Source organism: Lepisosteus oculatus, chromosome 2 (genome assembly GCF_040954835.1).
Source record: "Lepisosteus oculatus isolate fLepOcu1 chromosome 2, fLepOcu1.hap2, whole genome shotgun sequence".
In the NCBI taxonomy this organism is placed as follows: domain Eukaryota; kingdom Metazoa; phylum Chordata; class Actinopteri; order Semionotiformes; family Lepisosteidae; genus Lepisosteus; species Lepisosteus oculatus.
In genome coordinates this window covers 56580225-56596126 of record NC_090697.1, presented here as the reverse complement: position 1 = coordinate 56596126, position 15902 = coordinate 56580225, and the positions used below count along the sequence as shown (strand labels likewise).

At 36.5% G+C, this 15902-nt stretch overlaps 1 protein-coding gene across 1 annotated transcript; it reads left to right on the top strand.

Annotated features, from left to right (window-relative positions):
* The first annotated feature begins 6578 nt into the window (after nucleotides 1-6578).
* On the top strand, nucleotides 6579-15200 carry enpp5 (ectonucleotide pyrophosphatase/phosphodiesterase 5). The gene is made up of 4 exons (XM_006625746.3): nucleotides 6579-6641; nucleotides 7442-8306; nucleotides 8689-8865; nucleotides 9841-15200. The coding sequence occupies exons 2-4, from the start codon at nucleotides 7466-7468 to the stop codon at nucleotides 10218-10220; spliced, it is 1398 nt and encodes a 465-aa protein (XP_006625809.1). The 5' UTR covers nucleotides 6579-6641; nucleotides 7442-7465; the 3' UTR covers nucleotides 10221-15200.
* Nucleotides 15201-15902: the final 702 nt, after the last annotated feature.

The window sequence follows — 15902 nt, the reverse complement described above, 5'->3', positions numbered from 1 at the left end:
TAAATCAACGGTGCAGCATCATACAGCATCTACTGTGTCCTAAAGCCGTCCATGTTTATCAACGAATGGAAATTCTGATGGGTAGTTAACCACAATTTAGCTTTCCCCAGATATTTACACGAAATATTAAAATTATATTTAAATTTAGAAGGGCTACTTCGAGATAAGTGGTTCTCTTTCAAACTAACTAGTGTGGTATTATTAAAGACTGAGTAATTCACTACTCTCACACTCCTACCGCACCTCTTTTTTGTAATTGCTGCCTGTTGCAAGGTAGTAAATGGCCACAGCTGATATAGCGGTGGGAAGCCGTGATCCTGGTGGCTACAGTTCCTTAGGCTTTACAGATCTCACCACAAGCTTACACTCTGGTAAACACTTACCTTAATAAACTGAGTAAAATGAATTGTTCAACTATGAGCTAAGAGATAAAGACCAAGCAACTGATATTGTATGACTTCCAAAGTCCTCCTATAAAACATAATACAGCTCTTTCTTGCCAGTTGAACTTGGTTTTAATTTAACCCAGCAAGAAACTTATGAGTATAAGAATATAAACCAAGGAATATTCAGAAATCACAGTTATAAAACAAAATAAAGAGACTGTTATTCTCAGGGAAACATCTTTTTTATCCTTAGTCTCTTTTTCCATCATTGCATATTATGTAATTTTATAAAGCAGATAATTAAAGGAAGACAGGTTACATCACTGACCAGGAATGCTAAGTCTAAAACATCGGAAAGTTTCTGTCTTTACTCTGAAATCATTCAACTGTATTATTTAGCAAAGCTGAGTCAAGTCTATTGCATATGCTGATACTTAAGGGTTACTTAAGTGTGTTTAAATGAAGCCCTGTAGTGATGAACGCAGACATGCTGTATTTGAGGTGCCTGGCCTGACATTTATAGAACATTTTTTTTATCTGATCATTACAAGCTTTCAAAATTGAATTATGAATGAATTTATATTATTTATACACTTTAATTACAGTACATATCTTAAAGGTGGTGGGCAGCACAGTGGGACAGTGGTTACTATTGCTGTCTCACAGTGCTGGGACTGTAGGTCCAGTACTGGACCCAGGTTGCTGTCTCTGTTGGTGTTTGTTTGTTTGCATGGGTTTCCTCCCACTGTCCAAAAAAAAAAACCCATACAGGTGGGTTAATTGGCTTCTGGGAAAATTGGTCCTCGGTGTCAGTATGCCCTGCGGTGGACTGGCATCCCATTTCAGGGTGTCCCCTGCCTTGCGCCTGTTGATTGCCAGGATAGCTCCAGCTCTTCCACGACCCTGACCCTGAACTGGAAGAAGCAGTTAGAAATATGTATAGATGGGTATCAAATCTGCTACACCAGAATAGAATGCAGCATCTGTTTTCTTTTGCTTGAAACCTTTGATCTTAGAGGTTTGGTATATTTAGTGAAGAACTGTTGGACTGTTGTGGCACTAGTCCTACGTGATATGACACTGTACGATTTCTATCCACAGGGTGCATGAAAAATTTAGCATGCAAATGTATACTACAGAGATTTAATATAGCAGCATTGAACACGATTCTTATTGGTGTTCATTCTTCATACTACGAGTTTTATTGCATAATTTAATTGACCACTTGTGGATTGTAATTGTGTGTTCAAACATGGTACGAAACAGGGAATGAATTTCAGAACTTATTAAATTATTACAATATTGTAGACATTGTCTAGTGATTGAAAACCACCCTGTATTTTAGGTACACTACAAAAACTCATTCCACAAGGGTAATGATTCCACCATAACACCTTGTCTTTTTCTTAAGAAAGCAAACAGGCCCAGACTATCATTGTTCTTCAAATGTGCTCTACAGTGTACTAAGAGCTATGGTTCACTGAAGAGTAGATCTAGTTAAAATGGACATTAGAGATAATATGTGAACAGCTTCTGTTCCCAGAATAGCTGCATTATTTGATATATCCAACATTTCCATGAAAATCAGGTACAGATGGGATCATAAAACAGCAACACGAAGAACTGCATCTCAATCTGGAAATCTGTAATGCATAAAATGAAATTTAAATTGTACTTGTTGACATCACCCATAATCATATAAGCACACCTTCTACAATAAAAAAAAACATCTAATTTAAACGTTATTGAAAATACTTGTATTAATTGTTTTGTTCTGTAATGCACTACCGCTCTAATTCAAAGGAAACAATCTGGATTATCTTTTAGTTTTATACAAGGAATTACTGTACAAACTTCCAATACTACAGTAATCAGTGAAAGGTGTTACAGTAAGAACCAGAAGAAGTTCTGGGTAGCTCAGCATTATAATTTGTAGTATCAAAATATAGGTAAGGTAATGACCCTGTCTTGTTTTAATACATACTGTAGCACACTCTGTGCATTCTGTCTCATCCATCTATCCATTATCAGAAGGCCACTTATTCCTGATAATGTTTGAAGAAATCTGGAGTCTATCCAGGAAGAATGGAGCACAAGGCGAGATTATACTAAGTACTAAGGATAGCTTGCCAGTCTATCACAGGATGCTTACACACAGTTACAATTTAAAGACAGCTGACCCAGAATATCTCTAGCAAGAGGGAGGAAAACCTGTGCGGACAAAGAGAGAAGATATAAACTCCACAGAGAAGGCACGATAGGCCAGAAAATAGGACAAAGAGCTGTGATGCAGCAGTGCTAACTGGCTTTGTGCAAGGCTCCATCATACATGAAAGGAGTGTGAAATGCCTCTAAAATACAAGAGTCTGGGGCTTCAAGGGTCTGACATATCAACACGTTGTTCAAGGAAGGTCAAAGTTGGTCAGTGGATATATTTACTTCAATTGATGTCCACTTCCTTCCATCTAGCCTTAAATATGCCATGAATTCTCCAACTACAGAAAAACTAATCATATGATCTACTTCTTAAACTGTTCTTAAAATTGAGTCAGAGTTTTGATTTTCAACCTAAAGCCTGAAATTGTTAAGCTCCAGCATTTTTAATCATGTATTTGATTACATTCCAAAACACACTTCATGGTGACAAGAGCAAGCTTGTCACGGGTTCAGGTTCTTAGTGCAAAGCTGCGCTCAAAGAGTGAGTCTGCTGTTGCCTCTTCCCCTGCTTGAATTCAGAGATTAAGGCTTCTTTTTAAAAACCCCGTTCTACGTAAACCCAGCCCTTTTAATCAAGCTATATGTTTTGGTTATGTTCATACAACTCAGTCAGGCGACCTGTCACGACCTCTCAAGCTGCTTTATAAACCAAATATTGCAACTGGTTAAAACCTCAAGTTTGGATGGTGTAGTTAACATAAAAAAACCCTAGGGATTTTGTGATCATTATGATGAACTTTATGAACTTTTGATTCTCTAAAGTTTACTCTTAAAGAAGAGTCTCCTGGAAAATAGTAATCCAGTAGTGTATTTGAACAGTGGAAGAAATCTTAATTTTAGCTATTTTGTAAACTATGATGGATCATCTGTGTATAATTGCATTGGGTTTAAAATGAAGAGGTCAGTTCAATGAGAATACTTGATTGCTATGGTAAAAAATGCAGCATAGGTGAGATCTGAAGGTGGTAAAAGCCTAAGAGACTAATAATGACTAAAAGGAAATAAAAATGTGTTTTGGAGGTACTTCAAAGTAAGATCAAGCTTTTCAATTCCAAGGGTAGGGGTGTGATGAAAGTACCACAACATCGATGACATCATACATCTATTTAAAAAACATTTATTACTCTACAGTAGTGTTATGTTCATAAATTACATTTTACTTTGGCACAGAAGACATTGAAATAGGTTTCTTAGTACTACACTTTGTACTATCTGGTACTTTGTTGATTTTGTTTTGTAAAGATACAATGTAAAAATAAAATAAAATAAAATTAACATATACAGTATGATAAACACAGAAAACATAATGTTCAAAATATAGTAAAACAGATATATGAATATTATAATGATCAATATCCAACATTGTTTTTAACATTGACCACTTTGTTGTGATCTAGATGGTGTCAGTATATAAAATGACTTGACTTTTACTCCATCAAATCTATTACTGTAGTGACATGCGCTGGGATTTACAGAAGATCTTTCTGAGGGTGGTTCAGATCATACACTGAAGAAAGGGAGTGACTGACCTCTGGTGGAAAAAATCAAAATTGGTTCAATTCAATCCCAGATTCACAAAGTGATATTCTGTATGCAGGGCGTTATATTAAAAGAATTATTACTATTTATTGTCACAGTGTAATTGTGCATATTTTCTATCCATGGTGCAAATGTCATACTTCTGCATGGGTGTCTGCATTAGGTCCTGCATTATAAGACTGCATTGCATTTGTGGTTGTTCAGAAATGTGAGTTTGTAAAAGTACCGGCAATAATTATGCAAGCAAAGGAAAGAGTGGGTATCAACATTTTTTTGTGAAATGTTACCTAATATGGTGTTATATTGATATATTGTTATATTGTGCTAGTGCTATACCACCCCGAAGCCTGGATTAGTCTAGGCACTGATACCACTATAGATTTCTAAATATGTGGTGAACACAATGGCATATGGGAAGAAAATTTCACAGAACAAGAGCACAGAAAAATAACAGTTTAAGCGTATTAAGACTACTCTTATTGAGAAATTGCAGTAAAATTTCATTGATTTAATTTAATGTTAAAAGACTCTAATGGAGGTTCGTATTTCAAACCCGTCCCAGAAACTGACACACTTGACAACTGAAGAGGTCAAGGAAGAAAGAAACATTCAAAAACTAATGTAACATTCCACATATTCTTTTCTTTGAGATAGTAGAGATTCAGAAGAAATCTTGAAAATTACTTTGCTTCAAATACAGGAGTTAATGTTTCTTTAAGAACAGTAAGATACATGTTAGTACAAAGCCTCAAGTCAAAACTAAAGTCTCAATGCTTGTGTAGCTACTTGGAAACATTTGCTTCATCCTTATCATTTTCTCTTTCCTCAGAATAATAGACTAGTTTAGATAAACTATGAAATCAGCTTTGCAAGAGACAAGTAACATCCTGGAACCCAAAGGGTCACCACAGTGGCAAAACTATAAGAAAACAATATTGATGTCTTTCCATGGCCAGCTTTTAGCCATTTAAAACTGACTAATAGTTGCCTACTAATTAAAACTAAATAATACTAATTAGTCCAAACAATTACTACAGTAAAATCTCTGCAACCTCAAGGCCTGGAGCTAGTGCAACTACATTCATAGAAGGTGTTGGTTTTCTCCTTTATACAGTATCTAAAAAAATCTAAAGTCTAGGTTGTATACAAAAGCTGACCAGAAGTTTGTTATTGGATATGTTCCAGGAAAATTAACTATGATACTTTAAGAACTGGTTTAGAGATGGTTCTTTTAAAAAATAGAACACAGACATACAGTATATAGAGTATACAACATTTACAAAGTTACACATTTTGTGATCTAACAGTTTTAAATGAAGACACATTTAAGTAGAATTTATTTATTTGAGAATGGGGTAGATACAGTAAGTGTACACACCCCATAATAAAACAATTGTAAATTAGCTGTGGTGTAACCAATCACCTTCCAAATCCCACAAAAAGCTAATTATCCCACACCTGTGTTTAACTGTAGTGAGTCTGATTATTTCAGAATAAAATCAGCTGTTTGTGTATGTCTTTGCTTTCGTTAGTATATCGAGTATAGAGACAGAGGTGGAAAGGAGCAAGTGTTTGGAGTTTGGAGTTTGGAGTTTGGAGTTTGGAGTTTGGAGTTTGGAGTTTGGAGTTTGGAGTTTGGAGTTTGGAGTTTGGAGTTTGGAGTTTGGAGTTTGGAGTTTGGAGTTTGGAGTTTGGAGTTTGGAGTTTGGAGTTTGGAGTTTGGAGTTTGGAGTTTGGAGTTTGGAGTTTGGAGTTTGGAGTTTGGAGTTTGGAGTTTGGAGTTTGGAGTTTGGAGTTTGGAGTTTGGAGTTTGGAGTTTGGAGTTTGGAGTTTGGAGTTTGGAGTTTGGAGTTAAAAAGCGGTCATGTTGCGAGTATCCGCTTTGTTAGTAAATGATCGATTTCTAGGAGCGATAACATGTTTACTAGAAAGGGGCAAGCAATGGGTCAGCAGAGACTGAATGCCCTATCTTTCTTACACCCGAAGAAGACTCCATAGCCAAAACGTTTTCTTTCTTCTCTTTTCAGCATGGAATAAACCTATTACTATTTTCTTTGCAGCCTACGCATGGTGACGCAGCTACCAGCCTGAACTACTTCTTTACTAGAATGTCTGTTTGATAGCTATAAAGAGAATAGATTGTGGTTTGAAAGAAACAACGGGAGCTTTGACTGAATATATACAAGCTCATTAAAGTTTTTTTTGTTTTAAAACTGGGTTCTATTTCAACAACTTGAAAAGTACGTTCTTCAAACCCCCACCACCGTCTTTAGATTTACTCCGCGATGATTTTAGTAATATTTGGGAAAAACCTCACTTCATTACCCAGCGTCACTTGCTGCACTTGTTTCAAAAAGTGATCCAAGCATCCTCTGTGCCGTCTCTTTCTGATTGACAGTTCAGTAGATCTTTCTAGCTAACCTATCCCCAAAACAAGGGCGGGACTTCCTGTGTGCGAGAGGTCTGTCTGTTTTGGTGGAATTGATCTTGGCCCATAAGGTGAGAGATTATAGGTTTATGAATTATTATTGGGGAGAGTGCTATCGCTCCACACGCTTCTTTTGAGTATTCTGCTACATTGCACTGTATATTTAATTGTTGCAATTCTGGGGTAACAAAATAATAAAGAATGATCAATCAACAATTGCTCTACAGTGTACAGTATGTGCAACTTCTGTCCATCGGTGGATAAAGTGATCGTGTAAATTAAAGACTACGTATTATGGCCGTTTTCTTAACCTTGTGTTTCTTAAATCTCAGATGGCGTGAGGTGTAATTTTAAATGTTGACTGATGTTCTATATCGCACTGAAGTCAGTGTGATGTATAGCCTATTGCGCTGTATCTGAAACGTTTTTGAATGGTTATTTTTAAACTGCAAAAGACGGAAGTGCTGTAAACGTTAAGACGCAATATAAAAGCCATTCTAATTCTTAATATTTGGTGGCTTCAAAATTGAAACAATGATCTCTATCGGATGACATCCGCCGGAGGACTGCTACTTTTGCAGTGTTTTTCGCATGAGGTAATCTTTTAAAATAATTCTACTGCATTTTGTCTTATTACGTAGAATGCATTTATTGAATCCACGAAAGGTCAGCTTTTGGAACTTCCCGATAGTAAATATAATAAGGTGTGTAGGGTACTTGGCGCAAATCTGATATGCGGTTACATGCAAAGCAGATGATCCGTTTCTCACGTCTGTGGCATATGCTCACTTTGTGAACATGCAATATCGTAGTGCAACATTTAATTCAACATATTTAACCTTCCTTTTTACCTCTTCCATCCTTCCTCCAGAAACAAAACAGCCCCATTATTACAATGCCTTACTACAGCTTGGAGATCAGCTGGTGCTTGTGGACATTTCTAGGTCTGCTTTCACTGCCTGGTGTGTTTCTGAGCCAAGACAAGTTAAATAAACTCCTGTTGGTATCTTTCGACGGATTCCGTTGGGACTACCTTGACAGGGTTTCAACACCCAACTTCGACTCGCTGATTAAGAGCGGTGTGCAGGTGGAGCGCGTCTACAATGCCTACATCACAAAGACCTACCCTGACCATTACACCCTCGTGACTGGCCTTCACGCTGAAAGCCATGGTATAGTGGCTAACGAAATGTATGACCCTGACATCAACCGAACTTTCTCCATGGACAGAATGGATATTTATGACTCCATCTGGTGGGATGAAGCTATTCCAATTTGGGTCAGCAACCAAGAGGGAGGACACAGAAGTGGTGCTGCTATGTGGCCAGGTTCTGATGTGAAGATCCATGGGAAATATCCCACTCACTACATGCTCTACAATGAGTCTACCCACTTTGAAGTGAGAGTACAACAGCTGATCAGCTGGTTCATGAGCACCGAGCCCATCAACTTTGGCCTGTTGTACTGGGAGGAACCAGATGAGAGTGGCCATCGGTTGGGTCCTGAAAACCCTGAAATGAATGATGTTATATCTCAAATTGATTCCAACCTGGGATACCTGCTAGATCAGCTGAAAAAGAGTGGTTTATATGACGAACTGAATCTTGTCGTCACGAGTGATCATGGGATGTCACAGATGTCATTGGACAGGGTTATCGAGCTGGATAATTATGTAGATAGAGACCTTTATACATGGATTGACAAATCTCCCGTGGTTGGCATTTTGCCTAAGGAAGGTAAGACCCTACGTTGTTTCCGGGTTTTATTGTTTTCGTATTATTATTTCATATTGGGTTTTATTGTTTGGATTGTTCAGCTTTGCTTATTAATTATCTCTTCTTAGTGTAGTTAAAATGTAATATTTTTAGAGTCTGCAGCTACTGTAGGTCTAGTTATAGGTCAGTCACATTAGTCATGTCATTCTGGTGGTATCTGTTGTTCCGTGTATTGACTTAACTTAATTAACTTAAATGTTCCATATGAATTCAAATAAAACAGTTGTTCAAATTTCATGGAGAAATTACTTGATGCTGGAAAATATTGACCTTAAGCTTTTTCAAAAGAAATTATATGGTTGTTTGTGATTCCTTGATAACGTGTGTTTTTGTGTATATTCAGGCAGATTTGAAGAAGTGTACACAGCTTTAGAAAAAGCACACCCTAACATGACTGTGTACAAGAGAGAAAGCATTCCTGAGCGCTACTACTACAAGTATAATAGCAGGATTCAGCCTATTTTAGCAGAAGCCAAGGAAGGCTGGACAATTATGAGAAATAAAAGCGATACATTTATGCGTAAGTAGTGTATTAATACATTTTAAGATATATATGTTTAATCTCTTGAATCCCATCTGAGATTCATTTGAGAGCTGTCTTTATGAAAATGATCCCTAATTTTTGTTAATTAATTTGGTATCTGTTGAAGTTGAGGGAAGCTGAGATATAAGATTCAAAAGTACTTAGGACTGTTCTTCCCTAAATAGGGAAATGCATTGTGAAGCATTGGTGTGTAATTTCAGCTGTAGCAGGGATTCAACTTTAAAGTGGTTATTTAATGTCTGCCAAAATATGTAATGAAGTGATAAAACCTTAGTCTTATTTTATCTGTTGGACTGTGTTTAGTTACCAACTGCAATATGTTGAAAATGATCCATAATTTCTTATAGTTATTAAATTACAACAGCCTGTACAGCTTGATATCCGTAGCTTCAGCATGTAGAGGTCACCCCATCATGGTAGGTGACCCTGGTTCTTGAGTGCTGGCACCTTTAAATCTGACCTGGAAAACAGAGCCAATTTCTTATCCTCTTTATTGGTTCAGTTAAGCCATTAATGTCTGCGATTGAATGAAAAATAAGTGTAGAATTCAAGGACCTGGGTTGCCTGCTCTGTATGACCATGCACAGTTTATATTAAAATGACTTTTATTTAATGGTTCTGATGCCTGTGTTTTTGTTCTGTTGGTGGTGATCAATACAAGCTGACACGTTCCCAATCAGTGTCAAATATATACGCAGTTGTCACTATATAGGTCTTTTTATGTAAAATATTAGTATTGTTTCAGAGTACTACTCTCTGTGTACTCTCAATGTACTACTCTCTGCATTTATCTTCATTAATATTATACTAGCATTGTTATCATAAGTTGCGGAAATATGTTATTGGCCAAAGGGAATCAAGTTCATCTCAAGTTTGGACTAACGTTTACAGGGGGTTTCACCTAGGCTGAATCCCCTTTATTTACCTCTGTTTTTCAATCTCCTTGCTCAGTGGGTAACCATGGTTACGACAACATGCTGCCGAGCATGCATCCAATATTTATTGCTCATGGCCCTGCCTTCCGGAAGAACTACAGCAAGAAGTCCATGCAGTCTGTGGACCTGTACCCGCTGATGTGCCAAATCCTTGGGATCTCCCCAGCCCCAAACAACGGGTCACTCAGCCACGTGCAAGACCTCCTCGCCGAATCCTCGCCTCTAGGCCCAGTCCAGCAGCTTGAGGACTCCCACTCCTCTTTGCTGGGTGCCATCTTGGGTTTTGCTCTTGTGGTAGGTTTTCTCATAATCTTTGTTAAACAGGTGACCCAAAAACAGATACCTGTGGTGCCCATCACTAATATTGAGATTGTACAGCCCCTACTACAAGATTAGAGTTGCTTTGTTTTTACATCAAGAACTCTCTAACACACTTTTCCTATCCATGCTAAAATGTTAGTAACGTTATATGTGAATGTTGACAATATGAGTCAGATACAGTATGTGCCTGGATGTGGTGTGATTTCATCTATACCTTTTTGTTTTTGTGCATCTTAATGTGGTACAAATTAATTGTCTTAACTGTAGCACTGTCTTCAGGATCAGTTCCTATACTTACTACCATCTAAAGACTTATATTTTCTTGTTAGTGTAGCATAATTGGCTGAGCAAGGGTCCAGTGGTTAGTTACAGTGCCTAGCAAAAGTATTCACCCCCCTTGGACTTTTTCACATTTTATTGTGTTACAGCATGGAACCATGATGTATTTAACTGAGAATTTTTGCCACTCATCAACACAAAGTACTCTTTAATGTCGAAGTGAAAAAAATCCAGACATTTGACTAAATTAATTAAAAATAAAAAACAGAAAATAATTGAATGCATAAGTATTCACCCCCTTGCTTTGACACACTTAAATTACCTCTGAAGTAACCAACTCTCTTCTCCAAGTCACATAATTACTTGACTGGAGTCCACATGTGTGCAGTTGAGGTGTTTAACATGATTTCAGAAAAAAATACACCTGTGTCTGGGAGCTTTTGGATACTTTTGCAAGGCACTGTATATATAAACAGGTGGTTGAGACATCACCCAGTTTCAATGTTTGTTAAATTCTGAAGGTATGAATTCTCACATTCCAATTAACTGTTTTAATGTATTTATAAATGTAAAGAAATTATATATTCTGTTATTTTGAGATTCTTTATTCTTCAGCATTCTTGATTTAAAAAAAAATAGTTGGTCATTCTGTCCCAATGTTCTGACATGCCTTTAGTTTAGTGTGTGAGCTCTCAGCAGCCTGAATGTTAATGTTCTCCTCTGCACTTTGTTTTAAATTAAATGTTCCTCATAGAATAAGAATAGGTGGTAGTGCTGTGTTTAAGTGGATCGCAGAATACCTAAGTCTTAATGCTAACCAGGAAAACCACAAATACCACAGTAAGGCGCATCATCTTCAGAATGTTCTGGGTAATTAAAATCTACTACAAATGACGTATTGACCTGAAATAAATCTGGATGAAGGAGCTGTTCAAAGTGGGGAATCTTGTGCAAGAGAAAACTCAAACAAATTATGCCAGACTGCAGCTCGGAACGTGTGAACGGTCTGTGTAAACATTTTATGATCCACAGCATGTCCATAAAGCCACACTGACAATCTTAAAAAGTGTTGTTAGTACTCAGTCTCTTTGGTTAAAGAGCCATGTAAAGACACCTTCCTGTTGTCCCGATACATGCAGCAACTGTGGATAGGCTTATAGGTGTATATAAGACACCATTGTGCTGTGAACATGTGTAAATTTACACCTTCCACCTATGTTAAGATAACTGTATTGTATTTAACAATTCAGGACAGGGGTCCGGAGAATGCAAAATATAGTCACCAGATCACTTATGATAATAGTTGTCATTTATGCTCTGAATTTTAATGTGAACATGTCTTTGCATGGCACTCTCAGTAAATGTGCTGCACTGCAGTTCAACTTCTGATTATTAGGTTCTGAATTATTTTCCCCAGAAAGCTAGTTTTTCACTCCTCCATCCAAATTGACCCCTTATTTTTCCTAGAAGAAATGCCATGAGTGATTCTGAGAGTATTCTGTTAAATTTGAGAGGTACATAACCAGCTATGGTTAGAAAAGGCTCAACAGCTTGTTTCAGGACTTTCAGCATAATAATTAACTAGTCTATAGTAAACTACTGAATATATTTCAATAAGTCATAGAAATTCCAAGTATAAGCAAATGAAGCCAACAGCAAAGACAACACAATGGCTTAGTAAGTTGAGAACCAAGCTCTAAAAATCATAGTGTACATAACGAGTGTCTAGTGTATTTGTATCAGAATTCTTGTTTGTGTCTCTTCATAATTTGTTCCGTCTTTGGGCATTGTGAACAGTGTTGCTTATATCATTGGTCTGAATCAAAGTATTTGTGGACAGCAGTTTTATGCAGCAGATAGGTGTTTATTAAGGAGATCTTGTGCCCGGATAGGTTCACAGACCCATTTTACAAACAGTCCCAAGAAAATGATCTGGAATGCATTTTAAACTAGTTCTTTTGGGCTAAACAACCCCCCCCCCCCCCCCCCAGAAACTAGAAACACAGCAGCACCATCTATTCTTATGTAAACTGACATTAGCACTGTGATTTACTTTTATATGCTACCAGTACTTGAAAAATGTATAGTGCACTTTGTGTGGTAGTTAACTGCCTTATGTTAATTGTAAGTGACTATCTTTTTTTTTTTTTTTGAAGACATTAGATATCCAGAAAGAGATTTTCAAAGCTCTTATGCCTCAGAGGAAACATTGTTTTCCTTTTTCTATATATAAAAGTTGAAAGTCATTTCTCTGGAGACATCTCAGGCTTCAGAAAGAATTTATTTTTCCTCACATAAACACTGCTTTGAATTCAGCCTGGAAGTGAGAAATGTGGGGGATATTTTTTGCACTGAAAACATTTTGAAAGTCATCCTAATGGTACCCTATACCAGGGGATATGTTTAAAAGAAGAAAAAATATATTTTTGAAAAACATGTGAATGGAACAGTAACTGCACTTTTTCAAACCCCCCTTTTTTCAAAAACGGCAGGGCTTTTTGAAATGAAATTTAGATTTTGTAGTACCATAGCTAAGCATTCATTATAAATGCAGGCACAAGCCGTCATTACTGAATACTACATAATTCCCCCTGCATGTAAACTGATTTAGGCCATTTGCAATGACATTAAGTGGCCTGCATTTGATTTCCCACAGAGAGACTTAAAAGGGGAACTACAGTCCACTGCCTTCATCCTTTCAAGTGCAGGCCTTCAGTATCTGCTGCAAATCTATATTTGTTCCATTGACAGTTTTACACATTTGAAATTGTTGCTTTCCTATTTAAAGCATTAGAATAAAGTAATTCACATGAGAAATGTACTGTAATTTGATCATAGATTAAGCCATATCAATTCTTAAACTCAGTGAAGCAATTAGTTGCATCCAAAATATAGATATTATATAGTACTGTATATCTGTAGCACAATGTTATAAAATACTAAGGCTCTTACTTAATAGGTACAAACATTCATTTTGCTACTTCACAGATTTGTAAGAGAATTTACCCAGAAAAATGTGCTTGCTCTGGTAAGTTTTGTCATAGAAGTATTTTTGTGGTTAATTGAGTAAGTAGAGTTTCCCATTAAGTGCTTATCTTTGTATTCTCAAGAAACTGTCCTTAATTGTTAATTGTAAATATTTTGTTAAGATGTTTAATGTAAATTAACTGATTGGTCATTATTTCAAATTATAATTACATGTGAATAGTTCTGTCTTTCAGATGTTATTCTGTCTTGTAGGAAGGCATCTTGCAGTAACGTGTTCTATTATGCCCTTTCTTTAAAAAAATGATTTTTTTCTAGAAAATGTGTAAAAACCTTTTTTTGATTTATGATAGATTCATCTTTCTCCAGTCTCCTGTCATGTAGGTTTCATTATTGTTTAAGAGCTTACATTATTGTTTAAGTGTCAAACAATACTTCAAGTGTTATAAATATGCCTTTGGTGGACAACAAGCGAAGGGCAGTAAAGAAGAAGTCCGGAATCATTAGCACAGACCACTAAAAACTATTGCAAGTTTGGAAAAAATACTGGACTGTTGGAAAAAATTATCTTCCAACAGTATGTGAAAGTGCAGTACACTGTTATGAGATTTTAGCAGAATATATTTTACTTTAATTTTGTTCTGGTGTATAAAAAATAACTAATTTACATTTTATTTTTTACAAAAATTAAAAAAAAAAGAAAAGCTTTCTCTCCAGAAGACTTGGGAGTACAATTCACCTACTTTTAACAGCTTCCCTTTCTCCCCCCATTATTCTTGTATAATTGATGTCTGTCCATTAGCTGCTGAATGGTTCATTTTCCTGTTTCTCCCTAAGCCTTCACATTACAGAAATGCATATACAGTAGCTACCACATTTTCTGGATACTTTCTGTTCAGAGAGGTCACTGAGGCGGTCAAGTCAACTCTGTTTCATGTGGAGGATGAGAATTGAGTTTTCTTTGTATTCCTGTCATTGTGAGAACTCCTCATGCTGCTTTATTGTCTAACCCCAGTGAAACCTCCAGGCATGCTGAAAGAAGACCAAAAACCAATAATTGTTTGGCACTTTTAATTTTAAAAGAAGACTCTTTGGATTAGAAAAAAAATCCCCATATCATCTGCCAGGTGTAGTTACCTGTGGGTAATGTCTGTGGGGACATTATCTGAAAATGTGTCCCCCAAGTTGCTCATTACACAAAAATGTCTCACTCACGAGATGTTTACGAGGGCCTTGAGTGGGAACAGTATATAGCTCATGAGGAATGTGTGCCATCTTTCAGGACTAGATGTCAGAACTGCTTTAGAGCACAATTAGGTCCCCACTGTGTTGATTTAAAAATTTGCCAGAGATATTTAGGCAAGTGTCAGCTGGTATAACCAGACTATGAACTTAAGGAGGGAGCTTTTTATTGGAGTGCAGTCAAGTCCCCTACTCTGAAGTTACTCAGTGAGTCCTAGCATCTGTCTGTACTGGTGAAAGACTGTAGAGTGAAAACATCTGACACTTTGCTTGAATGTGAAGGTGTAAGCTCTTTTACACAAATGTGTTTGTAATACTGAAGTACACTTCTGACTGTGCATTTTGAACCGCATCATACTAAGGCAAATTCTAAAAGTAATCAAAAGAAATATCTACAAATTTAGGATGATTTGAATTGATGGTACTGGAGGTTGTCCAAATTGTTTTTAGAATGTGGCTTTTGTGAAACTGAGCACTGAAAATGTGTATTAACCAATGATGAGATTACACTTTTTTGAGCAACTAAATAAATCTGTTTGAACCACTAAATCTTTCGTTTTATCATTGGTGTGGAGTGATTTAATTGTTTATAAGTAATTCTGTTCCACTGGTCTTTAAACGATAGCCTAGGTAAGAAAGCCTTTACCACTACAGGCTATATGTTCATTTCCTATAGTTAAATTATAGTTGGATCCATTTTTATTGTATAGTGATAAATCTTTGCTGGGAAATAAAATGAAGGTAGCTGAAATCAGACTCTACTTTTCTGATGAAACACAGAAAAGGGGTTGATTAAGTGCTCTTGGAAAAGCACTTGATACCACAACATTCCAGCTCATCCCAAAAGTGTTCATTAGAGCTTGCCTAACGAGTATGGCATCCTAGGTTTGGTAATCATTTTCATCTCACAAGAAAGATGTTTTGGCGTGAGCAGCACAAGCTATCCCAATTGACCCACTCACTGATGTGCTGATTTAGTATTTATGCAACAGCCAAAATTACTTGTCTGTATTCTGGTTAATAATGAATGATCAATTAATCAAAATAATGCCCAAAACATTTGATTAATATTGAAAACCTGTAGATTTCATTTTTCATAAAACATTCTTAAATAGTTAAGATTTCTTCTGATGTACTGTATTTGTGGGCTGGCTCTGGCTGATTCTTTGAAATTTAATTATTCTTAAAAACTATGGAGCACACAGAATAAAAATAGATTTGTAATAAGTGCCAACAGCATTTTGCAGTATT

What these genes read in the sequence shown, in the direction of transcription:
- enpp5 (XM_006625746.3), top strand. Translation starts at nt 7,466, where the DNA reads ATGCCTTACTACAGCTTGGAGATCAGCTGGTGCTTGTGGACATTTCTA. An exon ending in TGGCATTTTGCCTAAGGAAG is followed by an intron (nt 8,307 to 8,688) that starts GTAAGACCCTAC and finishes GTGTATATTCAG; the next exon opens with GCAGATTTGAAGAAGTGTAC. An exon ending in TAAAAGCGATACATTTATGC is followed by an intron (nt 8,866 to 9,840) that starts GTAAGTAGTGTA and finishes CTCCTTGCTCAG; the next exon opens with TGGGTAACCATGGTTACGAC.